At 41.5% G+C, this 23,358-nt stretch overlaps 1 protein-coding gene across 1 annotated transcript in view; it reads left to right on the forward strand.

The window, feature by feature from the left end:
• The first annotated feature begins 11,623 nt into the window (after positions 1-11,623).
• Positions 11,624-23,358, forward strand: part of LOC144319560 (cytochrome P450 3A12) — a 34,239-nt gene continuing 22,504 nt past the window's right edge. The window contains exons 1-4 of the mRNA XM_077907820.1: positions 11,624-11,876; positions 17,147-17,240; positions 19,147-19,199; positions 21,649-21,748. Of these exons, the coding sequence (XP_077763946.1) occupies positions 11,806-11,876; positions 17,147-17,240; positions 19,147-19,199; positions 21,649-21,748 (318 nt within the window). The 5' untranslated portion in view covers positions 11,624-11,805. The remainder of the gene's footprint in view (positions 11,877-17,146; positions 17,241-19,146; positions 19,200-21,648; positions 21,749-23,358) is intronic.

The following is a 23,358-nucleotide window of genomic DNA, read 5'->3' on the forward strand; positions in this document are numbered from 1 at the left end:
GAAGAGAAATCTCACAGAGGAAGACATAGACATGGCCAACATGCACATGAGAAAATGCTCTGCATCACTGGCCATCAAGGAAATACAAATCAAAACCACAATGAGATACCACCTCACACCAGTGAGAATGGGGAACATTAACAAGGCAGGAAACCACAAATGTTGGAGAGGATGCAGAGAAAGGGGAACCCTCTTGCACTGTTGGTGGGAATGTGAACTGGTTCAGCCACTCTGGAAAACTGTGTGGAGGTTCCTCAAAGAGTTAAAAATAGACCTTCCCTATGACCAGGCAATTGCACTGTTGGGGATTTACCCCAAAGATTCAGATGCAATGAAATGCCGGGTCACCTGCACCCCGATGTTTCTAGCAGCAATGTCCACAATAGCCAAACTATTGAAGGAGCCTCGGTGTCCATCGAAAGATGAGTGGATAAAGAAGATGTGGTTTATGTATACAACGGAATATTACTCAGCCATTAGAAACGACAAATACCCACCATTTTCTTCAACGTGGATGGAACTGGAGGGTATTATGCTGAGTGAAGTCAGTCAATCGGAGGACAAACAGTGTATGTTCTCATTCATTTGGGGAATATAAATAATAGTGAAAGGGAATATAAGGGAAGGGAGAAGAAATGTGTGGGAAATATCAGAAAGGGAGAGAGAACATAAAGACTGCTAACTTTGGGAAATGAACTAGGGGTGATGGAAGGGGAGGAGGGCGGGGGTGGGGGTGAATGGGTGACGGGCACTGAGGGGGGCACTTGACGGGATGAGCACTGGGTGTTATTCTGTATGTTGGTAAATTGAACACCAATAAAAAACAAATTTATTTTTATTTATTTTTTTTACAAATTTATTTTTAAAAAAAGTTCCTACACCCAGCAGAAGAAGAGAGTCAATAATTGTCCTCTCTATAGAATCTTGTTTGAAGATGCAAATCCTTTTTTGTAAGTGTTTTAGTGGAAGTCTCTATGTAAGTATATAGGATTCCATATCTATCATCTAGTTACCTATCTCTATCTCTTTATCATCTATCCATATTCACCCTTTTATCTGTCATGTCTATCTCTAACTATCTGTCTATCTATCTACCCACCTATCATCTTTGTATGTATCTAGTAAGACAAATATCTGGGGAGCTCGAGGCATTCCAGGCCCAGCTGTTTGAATCTATCCAACTGAGACTTGTGAAGAGAGCCTTCAGGATGACCTCAGCCCTAGTCTTTCTGCAAACACCTGAGACTCCAAGTAAGGGCTGCCCCACTGAGTCCAGTCAACCCCAGATTCGTAAGTAAAATAAAAGATTATCCAATCCTTTGGGTGGTTATTATGCCACATTAAATCACTGGAATAGCCCTCCTTCATTTCAGTGCAGCCAGATGTATAGGACCCAGAAGAGAGTTGCCAACTGTGGGAAACTGGAAGTTATCACCTTTTATTTCCTGTAAGTCATGGGGGTAGCAGTGGGGTTGCGGGTGAGGTCAGAGAAAGGAGTGTTGGTGTCTAAGCAGGGGTGGCCCTTAAAGTCTCATGGATCAGGTCAAAAGGAAGAAGGGAGAGGGCCGACTTTACTGGGCACCTGTTAAGTGCAGGGCCTCCTTCATATCAAGGCTTTGTGCCCCCAGCTTACCTTCTCAGTAGAGCAACATTGTGGTTGTAGGCGTAGCCAGCTTTGAAGAGCATGCTCATGGTGTATATTCTCCACCCCATGAACAGGGCTGGCCTGGTAATCGGGAGGATACTGTGGACATGTCAGAGTGTGACTGTGGCTAATTCATAAGAGACAAAGATGCTTCCACCTTGCCCTTTTTGGTCACTTGCTCTGGAAAGCCAGCTGCCATGTTGTGAGGATAGTCACAACCACATACCATGCACTGGAGATATCCTGCCATGGTTGGTGCTGACCTGCCAGGCCCATAAGTGAGTTACCCTTGAAGTGGGTTCCAGCTCGGTCCAGCATGCAGATTATGGCTTTAAAGACTCTGGTCAGAACTACTCAACCAAGTCACTTCTGAATTCCTCACCAAAAGATTCTGAGATAAAATCATTGATTTATTCCACTCAGTTATTTATTTTTTAAATTAATTTATTTTTTTGTATATTTTTTTATTGGAGTTCAATTTGCCAACATATAGTATAACATCCAGTGCTCATCCCATCCAGTGCCCTCCTCAGTGTCTGTCGCCCAGTTACCCCATCCCCCCGCCCACCACCCTTCCACTACCCCTTTTTCATTTTAGGAGTCTCTCATGTTCTGTCATCCTCTCTGATTTTTCCCACTCATTTTCTCTCCTTTCCCCTATAATCCTTTTCATTATTTTTTAAATTCCCTATATCAGTGAAACCATATGTTTGTCCTTTTCTTTTCTTTTTTTTTTTTTTTGTTTGTCCTTTTCCTATTGACCTACTTCACTCAGCATAATACTCTCCAGTTCCATCCACGTTGAAGCAAATGGTAGGTTATTCGTCCTTTCTAATGGCTGGGTAATATTCCATTGTGTGTGTGTGTATACAATTTATACTTATTTAATATATATTTATATATATGTATTCTGGATTTATATTTATTCTGCTTTCAACATCATTGAAGTCAGCAAGATCATTGTGAATATATTCTGAGCTGTCATTCCACTCATTATATATATATATATATATATATATATATATATATATATATATACACACACACACACCACATGTTTGTTTCAGCGTAATGAGTGATACAGAAACAGAGGAATTGGGAACTCTTGGATGCCACATCAAAGAACTCTGCAGACTGTCCAGGGTTGATTGTCAATTGGGCTTGCTGGGCAGGGACAGAAGTGGTGGTGGTGGTTTGTATGTGTGTGTGTCCAGGTGAGTGTACATGTACAGGTGTGTGTGTGTGTGTATAGGTTTGTGTGTCTGTCTACAGGATTGTGTGCATTTGTATGTACAAGATGTGTGTGTACAGGGGAGTGTGTTGTGTGTATGGGTGTGTTTGTGTGTGTGTATATATGGGGTTTTTGTATATACACATAAAGGGTTAAGGTTAAAGCAGCTATTCTGTTGGCAGGACGAAGATTACCGCCACCAGTAGACTCTGCTGGTTGAGGGGCAGACTCTTCTTGGATTCATTAGCCAGTTCTGCCAAAAAGAGCTGGAGGATCTAGTTATTCCACCTGGGGAGCCTCAGTTTCCCTATCTGTGATGCAGAGATGATAATAACACCTATTGGGGGAACTTGTGAGGACTGAAGGTATTAATGCAGATGATGCTCTGATGGGATTCCAGGCATGAGGCAAGCTACTAACACTGCTGTCCGTTGTCCCTGAGATTCACATTTCCTGAGCAGGCTCTTGTGAGTTACAGAAGCAAATGAAGTCACCCAGTTTATTTTTTATTTTTATTTTTAAAATTTTATTTATGTATTCATGAGAGACACAGAGAGAAAGAGAGGCAGAGACACAGGCAGAGGGAGACGCAGGCCCCATGCAGGGAGCCCGACGTAGGACTCGATCCTGGGTCTCCAGGATCATGCCCTGGGCTGAAGGCAGCGCTAAACTGCTGAGCTACCTGGGCTGCCCTGAAGTCACCCAGTTTAGCACGGATCAACATTTGCTGAATGACTCAGTCACTGGATTCCTGAGGATAGTTTCTGGTATTTCAGTTCTTCCCCCACCTCTTACCTCTGTGATATGGAGAAGGATATTTCTGTAAACGCACTTTACTATTTTAAATCAGGGCTTATATCCTGCCCTGACACCTAACTAACCCCTGCATTGTCCTTTCTTGGCCCACTCCACTGCCCCCATTCTGTGGGCATAATTAGTGCTTTGGCGGGCTTTTCCAAAAGGCCACTTTAGTGTTTTCTCCATTTCTGTGGAGTTATGCCTCTATCTCTAACAGAAAAATGAGAGTGATAGAGTATGCTAGATCTTAATGTCTTTCAGTTTTGGTGAATTGACTCATCTTGAATTAAGAGCCAGAGGGAAGTACTGGCTTGAAGTCATCAACTCTAGGTATCAATGTTGTCAAGGCTGTGGCCACATGGGCCAAAGCTTGACCTTCCCTATTCCAGTGACTTGCAAGGGGATAACATCTTTAAGCCTCATGACCCTTTCTGTTATGCAACCAGAACTGGTACTGATGGTTAATTAGTGGGTCTGTTTACAGAGTATGTGACTTCTGTACTCTCCATTTTACTGATATTTGAAGGTGATTGTGCAAAAAAAGATTATTCCATCTTTTGCCTTTGAAATTACCATGCCAGTTACAGCACTCTTAGGCCCCAAGAATATAGAAATGAGGAAGTTGTGATTCCTACCCAGGAGGATCTCATAAATTAATTCGAGAGACTGAAACATAATTACTGTACAACCAGTGAGCCTCATGCCCCCTGCTCTAGCCCACGAGAGAAGAATGGATCAGTTTTAGTTTGTTGGCCTATTGTAAAAAGTACCACCAACTGGGGAGCTCCAAAAATGGAAATTTATTCTGTCACATTTCTGGAGGCTGAAAGTCTAAGATTATGGGTTCAGCAAGTTTGGCTCCTTCCAAAGCCTCTCTCCATGGCTTGCAGATGGCCATCCTCTTCCTGTGTCTTCACATGGTCTGCCCTCTGTGGATGTCTGTGTTCTTATCTCTTCATGTTGGATTAGGGCCCATGCTAGAGATCTCATTTAACTTTGATTTCCTTCTTAAAGGCCACATCTCCAACTGCAGTCACATTTTGAATTGCTGGGAGTTAGACATCAACATACAGATTGGGAGGGGACACAATTCAGCTTACACCAGGATCTATGGGGAGAGTCTGTGAGCCGGTACATGACCACCACAGGAGGACAAAGAGACCTACAGCAGTGATCCTGCACTCTCATCAAAGCTGGGTGGAGGGTGGGGCTGGATCCTGGGTGCCAGTGAGAAGGGCCCAGGTCAGCGGGGGCAACTCCCAGGACTGATAGAACCACGGATATAGTCACAGATCATAAGGACCTTTGTAGAACCAGAGCAGGAAGCAAGTGTCACTGTAAGGCCCAGGGCAGAGAGAGGTTCTGAGGCCCACCTTCCCAGCCAGGAACATCCTGAGCTCATTCTGGGAGGAGCAGGGAAAGGGCAGTGGGGGATAAGATCAGAAAGACTGAACTTGGAAAATCTCATTACCTAAGTGAGACCAAGAAGTTGTTTTATGGGAACAAGAAATCTCCCTCCCCACTGTCACCACAGGAAACATCTCGTGGGGACAATAATGTCAAAGATGAAAAGTTAAAAGGTTACATTTTCTTTCAGTATCTGTTTGTTTTCAGAAGCAGTGTGTCTCTCATTTCTGCAGTTGGAACCATAACACACTTGATTGATTAACAAAGATGAAAGAATCAGAGAGCTGGAAAGACTCTCACTATTTGAGTCCAAGGCCTTAATTTTACAGATTTATTATTTAATCCTCCTAACAACCCTCTGAAAAACCTGAGGCATGGAGAAGTTAATGACATGCTCAAGGTAAGAGAATGGGAATGATGGAGCCGTCTGACCTGTGGCCTCACTCACTAGGTTGAGCTGCTTTCAGACAAGCTCATTAGTTCCAATGCTGGGCTGGAGCCCGTAGGCCCCCAAAGGATAGGGATGGCTTTGTGACTAATGTTGACCCCACAACTATCCTCGAGGAGACTACACACTGCTGAACTCATAGTTGGCCTTCAGTAAAACATTGTGACTGTTTGTGAAACATATATTGGAAACAGCACATGGACTTCACCAAGTAGCTCTATCATTTTGTCACTTGGGCATTTCCCAATACCAGCTATCTAAAGTTCATCTGAACCTCAAACATGCCTTAGAGGTCACCAGGAAGGTTCTTGCTCCGGCTTTTGTTTAGATCCACAAACATTTTTTACTTAGTGCTCCAGATCAGGTCCAAATGGGCCCTGTTGGTGGGGAAAATTCAGATCCAGGAATAGACAGTTTCAGTATGGTGGAAGGTCAGGCATGATGCTTTGAGAGTACAGAGAAGGAACACTTGTCACCAAAGAGGGTTGAGAGGAGCTGATACCTGGTCTGAGGCTAAAAATTTATTTTTAAAAATCAAATGTATAGATATACATGCTTTAGAGAGTTGTACAGTACTAACTACAGTGGTTATAAAAAAAACTAGTGGTGCCTCACTCTTTCTGATCTCTTTCTGATGTTCTCCCTCATTTTGGCAGAGACTTCCTGTTGTTTTCAGAAGAATGATGCAGAGAAGTAAGTTTTTCCTAAGTATGTGCATGTCTGAATATATCTCTGCTCTACTCACTTACTTGATGGATGATTTGAGTATAGACTTTTAGGTGGGCTGGAATTTTCTCTGTGAACTTGAAGACATAGAGACTTGTATCTAGTATCACTGTTGAGAAGATCAGTGCCCTTCTGGTTTCTGATTCTTTGCATGGGACCTGTGTCTTGCTCTCCTCACTCTCTCTGCAAACATTTGGAATCTTCTTTTTGTCCTTGGTGTTCTGAAAGTTCATGAGGTGTGCCTTCGTGTTTCTCCTGTCATGCATTATTCTAAGCAGAGCTATCAAAGAGTTTTTTTTTCAATTAATACATTTTTTTTTTCAGAGAGAGAAAGAGAGTGAGAAAGAGAATCCCAAGCAAACTCCCTGCTGAGTGCCAGGCTTGACTGAGGGCTCAGTTCCACGACCCTGAGATGGCAACTGAGCCAAAACCAAGAGTCAGAAACTGAATTGACTGAGCCATCCAGGGGCTCACAAGAGGCCTTTCTGCAATGATGCAATGTTCTCTATGTGTCTTATCCAATATGGTTGCCTCCAGCTACATGAGGCTATGGCACACTTGAAATGTGGCCAGTGTGGTTGAGGAACTGCATTTCTGATTTTATATAGTTTTAACAAATTTATATCTAAATGTAATTTGCCCCATGTGTCCTGGAGCTGTATATTGGACAACGCTGTATATTGACCTTTCTTTCTGGAGACTGTTGCTTGAGTCCAGAGATATTTTCTTGTCTCCTACTTTTAATTTTTGTGTTTTTCTTTCTTTTCTTTCTTTCTTTCTTTCTTTCTTTCTTTCTTTCTTTCTTTCTTTCTCTCTTTCTTTTCCCTTCTTCTTCTTCTTCTTCTTCTTCTTCTTCTTCTTCTTCTTCTTTCTTTCTCTTCCTTCCTTCTTCTTCTTTTCTTTCTTTCTTTCTTTCTTTCTTTCTTTCTTTCTTTCTTTCTTTCTTTCTTTCTTTCTTTTTCTTTCTTTCTTCTTTCCTTTCCTTCCTTCCTTTCTTCTTCTTCTTCTTCTTCTTCTTCTTCTTCTTCTTCTTCTTCTTCTTCTTCTTCTTCTTCTTCTTTTTCTTTCTTTCTTTCTTTCTTTCTTTCTTTCTTTCTTTCTTTCTTTCTTTCTTTCTTTCTTTCTTCTTTCTTCCTTCCTTCCTTCCTTCCTTCCTTCCTTCCTTCCTCCCTCCCTCCCTCCCTCCCTCCCTCCCTCCTTTCTTTCTTTCTTTCTTTCTTTCTTTCTTTCTTTCTTTCTTTTTCTTTCTCTTTTTGAGAGACAAAGATAGAACATGCATGCAAGCGGTAAGGGGAGGGGCAGAGGGAGGCTGAGAGATAATCCCAAGCAGGGTCCATGCCATCGGGGAGCCAGACATGGGGCTTGATCTCACAACACTGAGATCATGACCTGAGCCAAAATCAAGTCGGACACTAACAGTCAGAGTCACTTAGGCGTCCCGTGTTCTCATTGTTTCTATTCTTTGTCTGGAAACTGCTATTGGTCACTAACTCCTATTGGTGGAACTCCTGGAATTATTCCCTAGGTTTCTCCCTCTCGTTGTTTTTTTGTACTGAAATACTCACATTAAGTTCACCTAGTAAACGTGTCTTTATTTAAAATGTTGGTATTTTAACCCTTATTGATTTAATATTGACTTTAAAAATATTGTATTCAAATCAAGTGTATCATATATATGATTAGTTAGATTTTGGCAATTTGGCCCTCAAGTGGAATGCTTCACTCTCCTCTCTTGTCCTGATTCTACCTGGAAGTCCCAACTAAATTTTATAAACACATTGTATTTGTAAGGAAGATATGAGCTCTCCTTACTGCTGCTGTTTGTTTTTTTAGGGTTTTAGCTTTTATTGAACTATAACGCACTCTACTCTACTTAGGGAACCATTTAGAGACAAATTCTTCCTGCTAGAAGGAGGACAAGTGAGTTCTCATCCTATGGTGTTCTATCCCATGAGGGTAGAGAGAAGTGAGGTGTGATGGTCCTGTTCCTCTCCCTGTTTACACAGCTGGATAAACACTGCAGGCTCCAATTAGAATCCATGATGAAGTCTCTAAACATATACAACCTCAATACCTCTCATAGACAAGAGGTAAGAACCATTTAAGCACAACCACTAAGAAGGAAAAGAGTAAGCAGTCCACATCCAGCAAACTCTAAACCTTTTATTATGTTTGAACTAAAACTTGAACTCATGTCACCTCTTCCTGCTGAAACAGACTACATTGCATAATTTAGGGTTACTCTATAACTCTTGTCCTCTGTCAGCCATGTGTTGAACTGTTTATGAGTTCATACTGAATGAACATTTCTAAAGGGCCAGTGAGGGTCAGGTATTTGGCTTGACAAAGTCACCAATATAACAAATACCATTACTTTTTTTTTTTAAGATTTTATTTATTTATTCTTGAGAGACAAAGAGAGACAGAGAGAGAGAGAGAGAGAGAGAGAGGCAGAGACACAGGCAGAAGGAGAAGCAGGCTCCCTGCAGGGAGCCCAATGTGGGACCTGATCCTGGGTATCCAGGATCACGCCCCAGGCCGAAGGTGGTGCTAAACTGCTGAGCCACCTGGGCTGCCCACGAATACCATTACTTTATAGCAGGTTTTGATTTATAGCTCAGTAGTTGTGTGGTTATTTGTTTAGTGTCTCTCATCCCTTTAGAGTGTTGGGTTTATTAGACAAGAATTTTGACTTTTTAACATTTAGTGCTGGGCCCATGGATTTACTGCAGCAGATGCAGAGCCCAATCAACATCTAATGACAATGGAGCCCACCTCCTCCAATGCTGGGACTGTCCACAGATCACCACTTCCACACCAAAGTACAGGACCCAGCCACCAAAACTCAGATACCACCTAGGTATCGAAAATTGACAAAGTCAAGTTTGGCCTTACTGGGAAGAATGGGAGCTTGACAGCTTAGGAACAGACACAGAATCTTTCTTTTTTTGCACATTTTGCACACTCAAGATTATGATCTGTGCAATTTGAATTTAATGCACAAATCATTCCAGAGCAACACTGGCTCCTGTGCTGTGAGCAGTTCTCTTTTGGTCAGTAGAAATCAGGTCCAGATTCTGAGAAGAGGTGCCGCATGGGCTCAAGATATAAAGGGATGGGAATATTAGATGGCCAGGGCCCTAAGATTTCTCTGAGTGGTATTTGAGATTCAGTTTTGTCCAGTACCTAGGGAAACTGAGAAAGCAGATAAATCCTTCACTGTTAAGGAGGGAGGATAGTTATTTTTCCTTGGCTGTACTATAATTATGTTAGATTCTTCTAATTTCAACCTGAATGATGTCTGGGTCTTAGTTATATGTTTACCCATGAATTTATTATGTTATTTTTTAGAAGATTTTATTAATTTATTCATGAGAGACATAGAGTGAGAGACAGAGCCATAGGCAGAGGGAGATGCAGGCTCCCTGCGAGGAGCCTGATGGGGGACTCGATCTCAAGACCCCGGGATCATGACCTGAGCCAAAGGCAGGTGCTCAACCACTGAGCCACGCAGGTGCCCCCTACCCCATGAATTTAGAGCAGAGTATGGAAAGTACATGATGAGAGTATTAGTATAGGAAGGAGTAGATGACAGCCACGGGGTGCGTGGGGTATTCTTCCAACACACAGTGTCTTCCTTCACACATTCTGCAGGGCTCTGAGAATGCAAATATCATCATGTCAGGTGTCCCCTTCTGGAGAAGAATGGGACACAAAGTTCATGCTTCTATTATTTCCCCGTGTAGACAAGGGCATATGCATTGGTTCAGTGCCAGCTGAATTTTAGTCCCTAGCAATGACGAGCATATCACTGCAGGGACAGGTTCCAAGCAGCTAGATCAGAACCAGAGGTAAATAGGGCAGGTAGATGCTCATATTAGGCTTAGTTACAAATCATCATAGTGGAGCATGGGTTTTGGAGCATATTAGTTTCCGCAGAGGTTTGGTTTCCAAGTAAAATAAGAAAGGCTTTGTGCTTATGTGAAGGAATTAAGTTGTCCAGATTATCAGATGACAGGAATCTTCCCTTGTTTGCATGTATTCTGTGTACTCTGCTGGGGAACATAGGGAGGCAGATCCCACCCAACAATACCCTTACTACCATCTTGACTAGCATCTGTCTTTCCTGCTGATGTGAGGCGGAGTCCTTTGTCCTGGAAGACCCACAAGATAGCTGCTGTTCAGGTCACCGTGGAGGTAGGAACAAAAATTTAACCACTTTGCTGTTGCAGCCTGGATCTCACTATTTATGTAGTGACCCTTACCAGGGAAGGGCAAGCATTGAATACTGATGTTTCAGAGCCCAGGAGACTTTCCAGTCTCTCTTCATGTTTGCTTATTTACAATTTGTTCTTGTGATCAATGGGTTGTTGGAAAGCTCATTGCAGTCACTGAGTCTCAGTTGCCACATCTATAAACAGGGAATATCATGACCCTATTGAATGGTGCCCAGTGAAGGCACCAAAAGGGGCAGAAATATTTCAGAATTCCTGGGACTTTCTCTCCTACTTTTCCTGGGTCCCATTGTTACTATTCAAGCTTGCAGCCACTTCTTTCTTAATTATCTATTTGTAGGGCTGTGTTGTCCCAGGGATTCCAGAGTCATGCCACATAATCCACAGTTTCTCAGGCCATGCAGACACAGAACATGGGTCAGAGTGATGATAATGAGCAGGTGCAATTTCCAGATGCTATGTTCTCAGATCTCTCCCATCAGGAATGTGGCCTGGTCACCAATGATCCACATGGAAAGGACACAGGGAACCTAGCAGTTTCACCTCTACCAACTCAACTCTACCAACTTTTCTGGGTAACTTCTGAGCATACAGCACTTTGCAGGTGACTAGGGACATAATGTCGATGAACACCCAGACTGCACCCTTGAGAAGCTCTCTATCTGTAAGGCAAATAGGTGTGAGACCATAATGGGGCTCAAAGGTAGAAAGGGTAGCAATAGAACTGGGGTTGGGGTAATAGGAATTTCCCAGAGAAGGAAGTGCTTATGTCTGTTCAAGTAAGTTGGTGACGAAGGACTCTAACAGAGGGGATTCCATTGGAACCGGGTGGGAGGATGAGTAGGATCCTTGTAGGGGGCACAGGAGCATTTGTAGGCAGAGGAAAGTACATGGGTAAAGATGTGTAGACCTAGCTTGTTTGAAGGATTTCAAATATTTAGGGGTGCAGGGAACCATGGTGACAAGGACAGGTTAGAGGGTTAAGGACAGTGATTTTAATGAGTTTCTGTAACCTTTGAGATTACTGATGACACTGAGTTGTTTATTGATTTCCACAGAGTATGAACTCATGGGAGATCAAAATGGAATTGTTTACCTTACTTTGCCAATGCTCATGGCTGGGGGGTTGCCTGCTGGTGGAGCACATGTCACCCTTCTGGTGGCTGTAGCTCCAGCCCTGCCCCCTTTCTGTATATATATATTCCAGTCTCACTGAATCCCCACAAGTGGGAATGAAGCTCTGCACAAAAGGCCAGCAAAGACTAGCACACACCGCTGAGTGAAAGTACAGAGAATTCACAGAGGACGAGTGGTCATGGACTTGATCCCAAGCTTTTCCACAGAAACCTGGCTTCTTCTGGCTATCAGCCTGGTGCTCCTCTATCTGTGAGTAACTTTCCAGGCTCATTGCCTCTGTATCCTTGATTTGGGTTGCTAACTAGCCTCTACCCTGTTTTCCTTTTCTGTTTTGAAGATCAAAAGTGTTAACAAAGGGGATGTAGCTTGTGTTGAATGCTTCATACATACTAGGAACACGTAAGAGGTTGTTATTGGCCTTACCAAATCTGCTGAAAAAGTGCTCCCCACACTGGACTCTAACTTCTGTAACTAGAAGGTAGAGTGATATTTCCTCCTAGGGATGATCTTCTGATTGCCTATATATTGGGACCTGGTTTAATTAAGTAGAATTTGGCTGAGGCACGGTAAAATCAACAGGTCCCTGTGCTCTGGGGTCCTCATCCCTTTTCCAAGCTGTGACGATTCTGGAGGTAGAGGGAGTGACTTAGGTCTTTGTCTTACTATCTTCACCTTCTCCTTTCTGTCTGTTATAAGAGACATTATAGAAGAATTGGGCTTGTGTCACTCATGTGGCTCCTGCTCCCCTCACTCCACCACCAGGCATCATATACACAAGGCACCTGGTGCAACCAGTCTTTGGGGGAGGAGGGCTGAGGATGTCTCATCTTCTTCTTCCCAAAGGTCTCTTCTCTCTTTTCTGCCCTTCTACTTACCATTCCCCACCCCTACCCCCCATAATATACAGTACTCCTTACCCCTAAATGAGCATCTTTACAGCTGAGGAGACTTGGCAGATTTCTTAAAATGTTATTCATTTCAACTTTTCCTTCTAGTCTCTGGGAGGGTTAACATCAGTATAGAGATTTCTTTACCCCCAATATGAAATCTGCCAGTAGCCACAAGAAAGAGCCCTGAAAGCCAATTTGGATTTTAAATATGTTTTTGCCTTTATATTACAATACTGGAGGAGGAATCCAAACATCTAGCATATGAATTCCTTTCAGTGGTGGGATTACCAGCATCATGGAGCAGTTTGGGAAAGACTGAGTTTCACAGTGTGGGTAGGGACGGACCGTCCATGTCACGTTTCACCTCTGTTTCAATTTCACTTTCTTTAACAATAGGAAATCATGAGGACAAGAACATAGAACATGAAAACCTCATTTTCATTTCCTGAGAGAAAGGTTAGGATTCCCTGGTGCTATGGCAACACATTTTTTGTGTGATGACATTTAAGATTAATTCATGTGGTTTATTTTTTTTAAAAGATTCTATCTATTTATTCATGAGAGGCAGACACACACACACACACACACACACACACACACACAGAGGCTGAGACACAGGCAGGGGGAGAAGCAGGCTCCATGCAGGGGGCCCGATGTGGGACTTGATCCTGGGTCTCCAGGATCAGGCTCTGGGCCGAAGGCGGTGCTAAACCGCTAAGCCACCCGTGCTGCCCAGTTCCTGTGGTTTAATCTCATTCTGTTTAATTATAGATTTTTTCTGACATAAGACGCTTTCCAGCATGTTCTTTCTGAAGATACAAGAGGGCTATTGGTTCAGCCTTTACTACAAAGGAGTGTAAATAACCTACATCTTCTAGAGTGATGTTGAGGATATGAAATTAGTGTACACACACATAGTTCTGCGATATAGGTCATATATATTTTTAAATACATGTGACCGGAAGGTTATTTTAACCTCTCAGCACAGGGGAGTAGCGAGACTGAGCCAGTACTGATGTGAGAGGCATCCAGGTAGGACTGGGGATGGAGCGGGAGAATATTCTTTCCTCAGAGCAGATCTCCCAGAGATTCTTTTTGATCCTGGTCCCACAGGATCGTTGATGTGGTCATCAATGGACCACAGGGTTAGCATCTCATCTGCTTGCAGCCAGTTGTCAGGGTTACCATGTAAGTCATAAGTCACAGTGTGTGTGGTCTGTCTGGCAGTGGGGCTGTCACTGGATACTGTCATCACCAGGTAAACAACACTGTAGACTTAGAAGGCACTGGTGTAGCCAAGATTCAGTAGCTGTAGACAGTGCCCTCTGCATTCAATGCAACGTAAAGGCAATAAAAATGAGTGGCTTTATTTTAACCCTTTCATTTGTACCAAAAGCAATATTAATCTACCGAGAAGAGGGAAGCTGGAAAGAATCAGAAAAATTTTCCTGGCCTATCCTCCATGACATATGGTGCCATGTGGGTCTAGACACTAGACAAGATCTTTCCTTGGGACACATCACTCACTAGTTTTGCCTCAATTGGGAGCTCATGTAGGAAACAAAACAGGAACCGATTTGTTGTGGTGGTGATGGCAAGGAAGGAATGGAGGTGAGACTGAGGCTACCCCGTCTCCTGGCAGTTGGTGCTCCTGTGTCCAACTGTTCTGGAGGAAGGATCCAAACACCCAGCTGGGCCCAGCTGAGGTGCCTCTGCTGATCCCTTAATGCAGTTTTGGAGTTTTATTTGATTATATAAGAGTTGCTGGATTTGTACAGAATATCTGGAATTTCTACTGCCTTAAAGGCTAACCTCCAGAAAAGAGAGAAGGTCTTCATTCCAATTAAAAATAACATTTTATTAATAGTGAAAGGGAATGAAACTAGACTACTCTCTTTCACCATGCACAAAGATAAACTCAAAATGGATGAAAGATCTAAATGTGAGACAAGATTCCATCAAAATCCTAGAGGAGAACACAGGCAACACCCTTTTAGAACTCAGGCACAGTAACTTCTTGCAAGATACATCCACGAAGGCAAAAGAAACAAAAGCAAAAATGAACTATTGGGACTTCATCAAGATAAGAAGCTTTTGCACAGCAAAGGATACAGTCAACAAAACTAAAAGACAACCTACAGAATGGGAGAAGATATTTGCAAAAGACGTATCAGATGAAGGGCTAGTTTCCAAGATCTATAAAGAACTCCTTAAACTCAACACCAAAGAAACAAACAATCCAATCATGAAATGGGCAAAAGACATGAAGAGAAATCTCACAGAGAAAGACATAGACATGGCCAACACGCACATGAGAAAATGCTCTGCATCACTGGCCATCAGGGAAATACAAATCAAAACCACAATGAGATACCACCTCACACCAGTGAGAATGGGGAAAATTAACAAGGCAGGAAACCACAAATATTGGAGAGGATGCAGAGAAAAGGGAACCCTCTTACACTGTTGGTGGGAATGTGAACTGGTGCAGCCACTCTGGAAAACTGTGTGAAGGTTCCTCAAAGAGTTAAAAATAGACCTGCCCTATGACCCAGCAATTGCACTGTTGGGGATTTACCCCAAAGATTCAGATGCAATGAAACGCCGGGACACCTGCACCCTGATGTTTCTAGCAGCAATGTCCACAATAGCCAAACTGTGGAAGGGGCCTCGGTGTCCATCGAAGGATGAATGGGTAAAGAAGATGTGGTTTATGTATACAATGGAATATTCCTCAGCCATTAGAAATGACAAATACCCACCATTTGTTTCAACGAGGATGGAACTGGAGGGTATTATGCTGAGTGAAATAAGTCAATCGGAGAAGGACAAACAGTGTATGTTCTCATTCATTTGGGGAATATAAATAATAGTGAAAGGGAATATAAGGGAAGGGAGAAGAAATGTGTGGGAAATATCAGAAAGGGAGACAGAACATAAAGACTGCTAACTCTGGGAAAGGAACTAGGGGTGGTGGAAGGGGAGGAGGGCGGGGGGTGGGGGTGAATGGGTGACGGGCACTGAGGGGGGCACTTGACGGGATGAGCACTGGGTGTTATTCTGTATGTTGGTAAATTGAACACCAATAAAAAATAAATTTATTATTAAAAAAATAGTGAAAGGGAATAGAAAGGAAGGGAGAAGAAATGTGTGGGAAATATCAGAATGGGAGACAGAACATAAAGACTCCTAACTCTGGGAAATGAACTAGGGGTGGTGGAAGGGGAGGAGGGCGGGGGGTGGGGGTGAATGGTGACGGGCACTGAGGGGGGCACTTGACGGGATGAGTACTGGGTGTTATTCTATATGTTGGCAAATTGAACACCAATAAAAAATAAATTTATTATAAAAAATGAATAAATAAAATCTTTAAAAAAATAACATTTGTCATTACTAATTTTTGTTGTATAGCATGTATTCTGCTGTCCACTGGAGGTATCAGGACTTTGGAAAACCCTCTTGTAGCTGAAATCACATATAGGCTTGTTGAACCATTTCTACTCCTCATCCTTTCCCACCATACTTTCTTAATTTGCCTTATGGGGTTAGTCTTGTAGGCCTAGCAGGTTAATGGGTAAAATGGTTTCTGGCAATGTCTTCCCTCAGCCTCTCTTCTTCTTCCATGCTGTCATTTCTCAGCAACACCTAATCACATGAAAGATGATTGTAGGCAAACCTGCCATAGGAAGCACCATCCATAATGGGTTTCTGAGATAGCTGACACACAGATTCAGTAAACTAACTGCTATGTGAGTAACCATCTTGAAAAGAAAATGAGTGTACCTGGGAGTGTGCTGAGCAGGTGAGTATCACAGATTGAAGGACCTGATGCCACGATGGGAAGAATGGTTTGGAAGTGGATTGTTTCCTTACCGATTCTTTTATATGGAATCATTTAGGGCACATATTTGTCAGTCCCCCTTCTCTGTAGCTCAAGAGAACCAGAGTGCCTGACAACAGAGACTTGGGTAGAGCTAAAAGTATCTCACTTTTCTATGAGGTCAGTGGAGCCTTGGACACAGTTTTCATTGTATAGAAATGACAAGAGTGTCATTGCTCAAAGTGTCTCAGTGAAGAGATAATTAAGAAGGACCAGATCTCACACAGTGATAGGTCCTACAAGGAAGGAAAATCACAGAAGTCTTTGAGCAAGCTGTATCAACATTTTCACAGTAGGCTCTTATGAACATTCTATCACTGAGTGAATATAATTAAGCAAAATATCATCTTTGGAGCAGAAAGAATTTTTTTCTCTTCCACTCTAGAGAAAGTTATGGAAGAATCATTTATTAAATAAGCATGAGTGAAATTCCTGGAAGAAGTTGGCATAAACCTTTTAGGAACCTTTTCCACACTCAAGTGTTGAAACACTTATCAAATCTTCACTTTAGGATTGTGACTATGAAGCTTTCAGCTGCTCTTAGCTAATTATCCTGTTCCGTGAGTCTTATAGTGAAGGTGGCAAAGGAGATGATGAATAAGTGTATTACTGTCATTGAAATTGCTATCATTATTTCTTGCCTGCGTGTTACCTCCCTCCCTTGCCTGTCCCAGTTCTCTGTCAATGACTGGCTAGCTCCAGCATCTATTCCACCATCCCTGTGACCTGGCTTTCTTTTCACTTTGTAGGTATGGGACCTACACACATGGGATTTTTAGGAAGCTGGGAATTCCTGGGCCAACACCTCTGCCTTTTGTGGGAACTGCTCTGGGCTACCGTAATGTAAGTGTTTGATCTCCCTCTTTTTCTTCTTGTGGTTGCAAATCACAGCTTAGTTTCATAATAAAAATGCTCCTCCTCATGAGGAAGTGCTTAGGTTTCAGACTTCCCATAAATGGTGTCAGTGGCTGCACACAGTACATGGCTAGTTCTACCCCAGGGCATTATTGTTTGTTGTTCTGAGCCTCAGGTTTTGCCACAGTGGGCAGCCCAGTTCTCTGGCTAATTCAACACGGAACTTGACATTCGAGCTTGTTAGCATTGTGAAGAGGCTTTTTGTTTCTGGCAGGTGCAGATTCCTAGGAGAGCATAATCATACTGTATGAGAAGAAAAGCATCAAGGGGGTCCATGCTAGTGGTCCACTAAGCTGTAGGCCAGAGTGAGACCTTTATGTTCACCGTACAAGCTCTGGGTAGCCTTTTGTTTTGCTGGATAGCTCTGGAACTTCAGATTATTGGGAAGCCCAAGATTCACCTTTGGGGAATTTGCACATCGTTGAATTTTCACAAGAATTGCCAAGCCTCTGCAGTTATTTCCAAGCCCTAACTCTCCTTTTGCTAATGGTGACATCTCTTGGGATTTGAGAAGTTGAACCAGAGATCTCTGCTTTACTTCTCTACCTTCATTGTAGGTAACTTCTGGGTGAGTTGAGGAGGGAGGGAGTTTTGGTAAGGGCAGATGGTGCTTGTCTTGACCTTGACCCAAAGAATTTAACCTTTGAATGAGTTGTGTGTATATATGTTGTTTTTCATACAAAGGTAGAACCACTTATACAAAATCACTAGAAGGAAATGCTTTGACAAATTTATTAAGAAGTTAATATACTGAATGGAGTGTACTAGTAGACACACAGACTGATGTTCGTAGAGCTGTTGTGGCTAATCCAGCTTTGGTGCCTCATCCAAGGCTCAGGCCCTGCATAGAAGGTTAGGAGCTCACGTCCAGAAGGCCAGCAGGCAGAGTCTCATCTGCAGGCTGCTTTCTGGTGTGGAGTTCTTTTCCCACAGATGTGAGGCTTGTTTCCCAGATCTCAGTTCTCCCTGCTGAGACCCTCGTTGCCCAATTACTGTCTCAGAACTTCCTGGGCTTTTTCTTTCCAAAAAAGCAATAATTTCTTTTCCACTTGCCCTAGATCAATTCCTTAGTACCTATATCCCAAGAGCCACATTTATGGGACCCTGTTTTCATGGTTAAAACATCAAAATCACAGTTGAAACTTAGGGACAGGAAGTGTCTTGTTTTGTTTTAAGTGATAGAAGTGAGAAGTCATATCAAATGTTTTAGTTTGTTTTGCCCTTTGTTGAGTGGTGGCATTATCCCCTCTTTCCATGTTGAGATGGTGGACCGGAACGGGATTCCACCTTGTCATTCATTCATTCATCTCTCATTTGTTCAGTCAACAATAGTGTTAGAATTTGTAAAACTGCTAGATTAAAAGAGGCCACTGGTGTCTTAATACCCTAAATCCACTGACATCTCATAGGGCTCATATTGATCAATGAACAGAGTGGTAACTGGGTGTTCAGCATGTGGAGGCCATGCTCACTTTCCTCAGCTCCCATTTTCCCATGTGGCTCCGAGGTAGTATTTCAGAGGGTTCTGAGATTTAGAGAAAAGACACACACAAGCCAAACACATCAGACAGACAGGGGTTACACAGTCCTCAGAGACAGGGTAAGATGTCCAGTATCTACAATACTCATAGAGAATTCAAGAGGGACTTGAAATTCTCTCTTCCAGGATCTCTTCTGTTTTCTTTCCTTTCCTGTAAGATGCCTATAAATCAGAGCTTCCCTCTGCCAGTGGGAGGTAGTAAGCCTTATTTCATGCAATCTAAGTCATATTGGTCCCTGTTACACATAGGGCTTAAACATTTAGGTGAGTAATATGTTTTGTTTCTTCTTGCAGGGTTTTTATGTTTTTGACATGAAATGTTTTAGTAAGTATGGAAGAATGTGGGGGTGAGTATTCTGGAACTTTCTATTGGATAGGCTTGTTGTGATGAGGCCCCCGTGGTGTAGATAGTTTGTTGAGAGCCACTAGGAATGAAGCCTGCTGTGGTAAAGCTTCTGAGTCTCCCTTCCTGAAATCCCATGTGTTACCAGGTGTGCAGGTCTAAGTATGAACCAGACCTAGGGAGTATAGTGTGGTGATGTGATGATCACAGCCAGTGTTGTATCACTCTGCACCTCTTTATCTTCTCTGATCACATCCTTAGAAATCGAATGTCTCTGAGTGGCATGGCGCATAGCAACATGATGGAGCTGAAAGAAGATAGATCTCTGAATCACCCTGGTTCAGCTCCACTGCCCCTTCCTGTATTCAGTACTTATCAGCTCTGGATGGATCCAGTCTTACATCTGTAGCCCCAGTTCTGTCCTTAGTACTTGGTTCTCATCTTGGCTGTGGATAAGACCTCCTAGGAGAGCTTGTTAAAAATGCTCTTGTTTTTTTTACAAGAGTAAAAAAGGATTGTTGAGTAATATTCCATTGCATATATGTACCACATCTTCTTTATCCATACATCTGTCAAAGTACATCGTGACTCTTTCCACAGTTTGGCTATTTTTGACATTGCTGCTATGAACATCAGGGTGCAGGTGTCCCAATGTTTCAGAGACAAATACCCACCATTTGCTTCAATGGATGCTTCCAGTGGATGGAACTGGAGGGTATTGTGTTGAGTGAAATAAGCCAATCGGAGAAGGACAATCATCATATAGTTTTTCTCATACATGGAATATAAGAAATAGTGAAAGGATTATGAGGGAAAGGAGGGAAACTGAGTGGGAAAAATTAGAGAGGGAGACAAACCATGAGAGACTCCTAACTCTGGGAAACAAGTAAAGGGTTGAGGAAGAGGAGGTGGAGGGGGGATGGTGATAGGCAATGAGGAGAGCACTTGTTGGGATGAGTACTGGGTGTTATACTATATGTTGGCAAATTGAATTTAAATTAAAGATTAAAAAATGTAAAAATAAAGATTAAAAAATGTAAAAATAAAGATTAAAAAATGTATAAAGAAATGCAGATTCGTTTCCATCCCCAGGAATGCCAAATCTGAAGGATGTGGGCTGGGTCCCAAGAATCTGAATTTAACTGGTAGTGGAAACAATATTAGGGATGAATATAAAGAGTAACACAAAACCACTGTTCCTTGTCCATCCACATGTTTTGAACGAACATGATGAGACAAGGGGAATCATCCAAGACTTATGATCAGGCTGCTGGAAGAGCTGACATAAGTGCCCCCTCAGTAATTTCTATCACTGCATCAACACTAAATGTTGTCTTCACCCCTGAAACCTTCTGAATTTTAGAATGCCATTTGAGATAGTAGCATTTAGTGTAGCGATCTCATCCATTTTAGATGTGATCACAAAACCATTTGAGATTCCTCTGTGATGTCAAAGAAATAACAGGAGACTTGTGGAAAATCTTTCACTATGTTTCAATAAATGCAAATGATTTATAGTGGAAACAAAAGAAATTTTATTTATGGTGTAACTAAGCTTATAATAACCTCATGCTGGTGACAGATTCCTATTAACAGGTAGATCATACTGACAGACAGGAAGTCAGACAGGATTTGGACAGATCACATACAGTCAGCTATGTGTGAGACATATCCAAAAGTTGGCTTGCCCTAATGCTATGGGTTGTCACCTACATGAAGCCCAAGGAACTTCCACTTGGAACCCACATATATGAAAAAATATAAGCAATAAAAAAGAAATATATCTAAAATGAGTTGTATATGTTTTTCTGTGTTTTCAAATTCTATTTTTGTATCAAATTTTTCTGATTTAATGCTCTCAAGGACCTCTCTTAAGATTTAAAATAATATTTCCTTTCAAATGTAACTAGGAAGCATATTTTAGAAAATAGGGCAAGGATATAATTTATAATATTGCCATCGCTTTTTGAGCATTCTAAGTCTTTTCATTTGTAGACACATCTTCCATATGTGTGATTAGTGTGTGCACAATCTTCATCTAATATTCTATCACATGCCTTTCATGTGTTTGATATATCTTCAACATTACAATTTTTAGTGACTGGGTAGGTGGATTCTCCTTTTTTTTTTTTTTTTCTGTTCCTAGATGATTTACATGCCTTCAGTTATTTACCAACCTAACTTCCTCTTTAATAATATTTGATAAATTATTTGAAATGCTGACATAATTCTAAAATATTTGAGATATTTTAAACATAGAAAAAACCGTGGAGAATGGTCCAGGAACTATCCACGTACGCATGTATACTCAATAAATGTTCTAATGTTATTTCTAACCCTAATCTCAGAGAATGGATTAGGTATCATGAGGATAAAAGTCTGGACTGCTAGGCATGGCTGCAGCTGCAAAAACTAACATGTTACGTATAATCACATCTGTTTTCCCAACACAGGTTTTATGATGGGCGACAGCCTGTGCTGGCTATCACAGATCCGGACATGATCAAAACAGTGCTAGTGAAAGAATGTTATTCTGTCTTCACAAACCGGCGGGTAGGCATGGGTTTATTTTAAATTTACATAGTTATTCATAAAACTTTTATTTTGAAATAAGAATAGATTCACAAGAAGTTGTCACAGGATGTCCCATGTAACCTTCAAGCTGTTTCCTCTAAGGTAAGATCCTGCATAACTATAGTACAAGGTCCAAGTCAAAATTGACATTGGTTCCAGCCACAGAGCTTACTCAGTTGTCAACAGTTTTATATGTACTCATTTGTGTATGTGTGTGTGTGTGTGTGTGTGTGTGTGTGTGTGCTGCTCTCTGAACATTTATCTTACATGTAGACTTTTGAATCCACCACTCCAAGGATGTTACAGAGCTGTTCCACCCCTGGAACTCTCCTTCTTCCTATTCTTTAATAGGCATGGTGTGTAACTTGTCTTTTCATTGACTCAGAGTCTTCAGCAGAGCAAACACTTCTTAAATTATTTTGATAAGGCTACTTTATCCTTTTTTTTCCTTTTATGGATTGTGACTTAAGCATCAAGTTTGAAAAATCTTCACCTAGCCATAAGTCTCAAGGATTTTCTCCAAGCAAATGTGTTACATTTAAGTATATAGTTTTACGTTTTATATTTATAGTGTAAACTCATATCTTCTTATGTTTCACATTTAACATTTTGTGTCAATTTTTAGTGTTAATGAGAGATGTGAAGTTTAGGTCAAAGATCTTTGGTTTTGGCCTATGGATGTCTAAGTGCTCCAGCACCATTTGTGAAAAGGCTGTACTTCCTCCATTGAATTGTTTTTCTACCAGTATCAAAACTGAGTTGGGCCTATGTGTGTGTGTACCTATTTTTCATTCTCTTCTGTTCATTGATCTCTGTATCTATCCTTCTACTGGTGCCACCGTCTCTTGATTACCGTAGCCATATAGTAAGTCTCAACGTCATGAACACTGATTCCTCCCATTTTATTTTTGTTGGAATTGTTTTAGGTATTCTAGCTCCTTTGCCTTTCCAAATTTAGAATTAGCCTATCTGTGTTTATATAATATTTGCCAGGATTTTGTAAGACATGATTTAGACCTACCAATCATTTGTGCAAAATGTATGTCTTTACTATGTCATGTCTTTCAATGCACAAACACAATATGTGTTTATTTAGGTTTTCTTTGATTCTTTTCACCAACATTTAGTTCTCAGCACAGGAAAAGCATATATATCTTGTTAAATACACATCTCAAGTTCTTTTTCATATTCCTCAAGATTTTCTACATTGACAATTAGGTCACCTGAAATAGGAACACTCCAATTTTTATCTTTCTAATCTGTATGCCTTTTATTTCTTTGTTTTGTCTTATTGCATTAGCTAGGATTCTAGTATGATGTTAAAAATAGGAGTGGTGGGAGTGGGCTTTTTTTTTTGCTCTGAAACCATTTAAACATTTTAATATATATTTTTATAATGGAAACTGTATATATTTAAGCATGATGTGTTTATTTATGTATACATTGTAAAGTGATTATGACAAATGAATTAATAGATCAATCACCACTCAGATTTACTTTGTATATGTGTGTCTTGTGTGTGGTAAGAACATGTAAGATCTACTTTTATTTTATTTTTTAAAATCATTTTATTCATTTATTCATGAGAG

Source organism: Canis aureus, chromosome 8 (genome assembly GCF_053574225.1).
Source record: "Canis aureus isolate CA01 chromosome 8, VMU_Caureus_v.1.0, whole genome shotgun sequence".
NCBI lineage: Eukaryota > Metazoa > Chordata > Mammalia > Carnivora > Canidae > Canis > Canis aureus.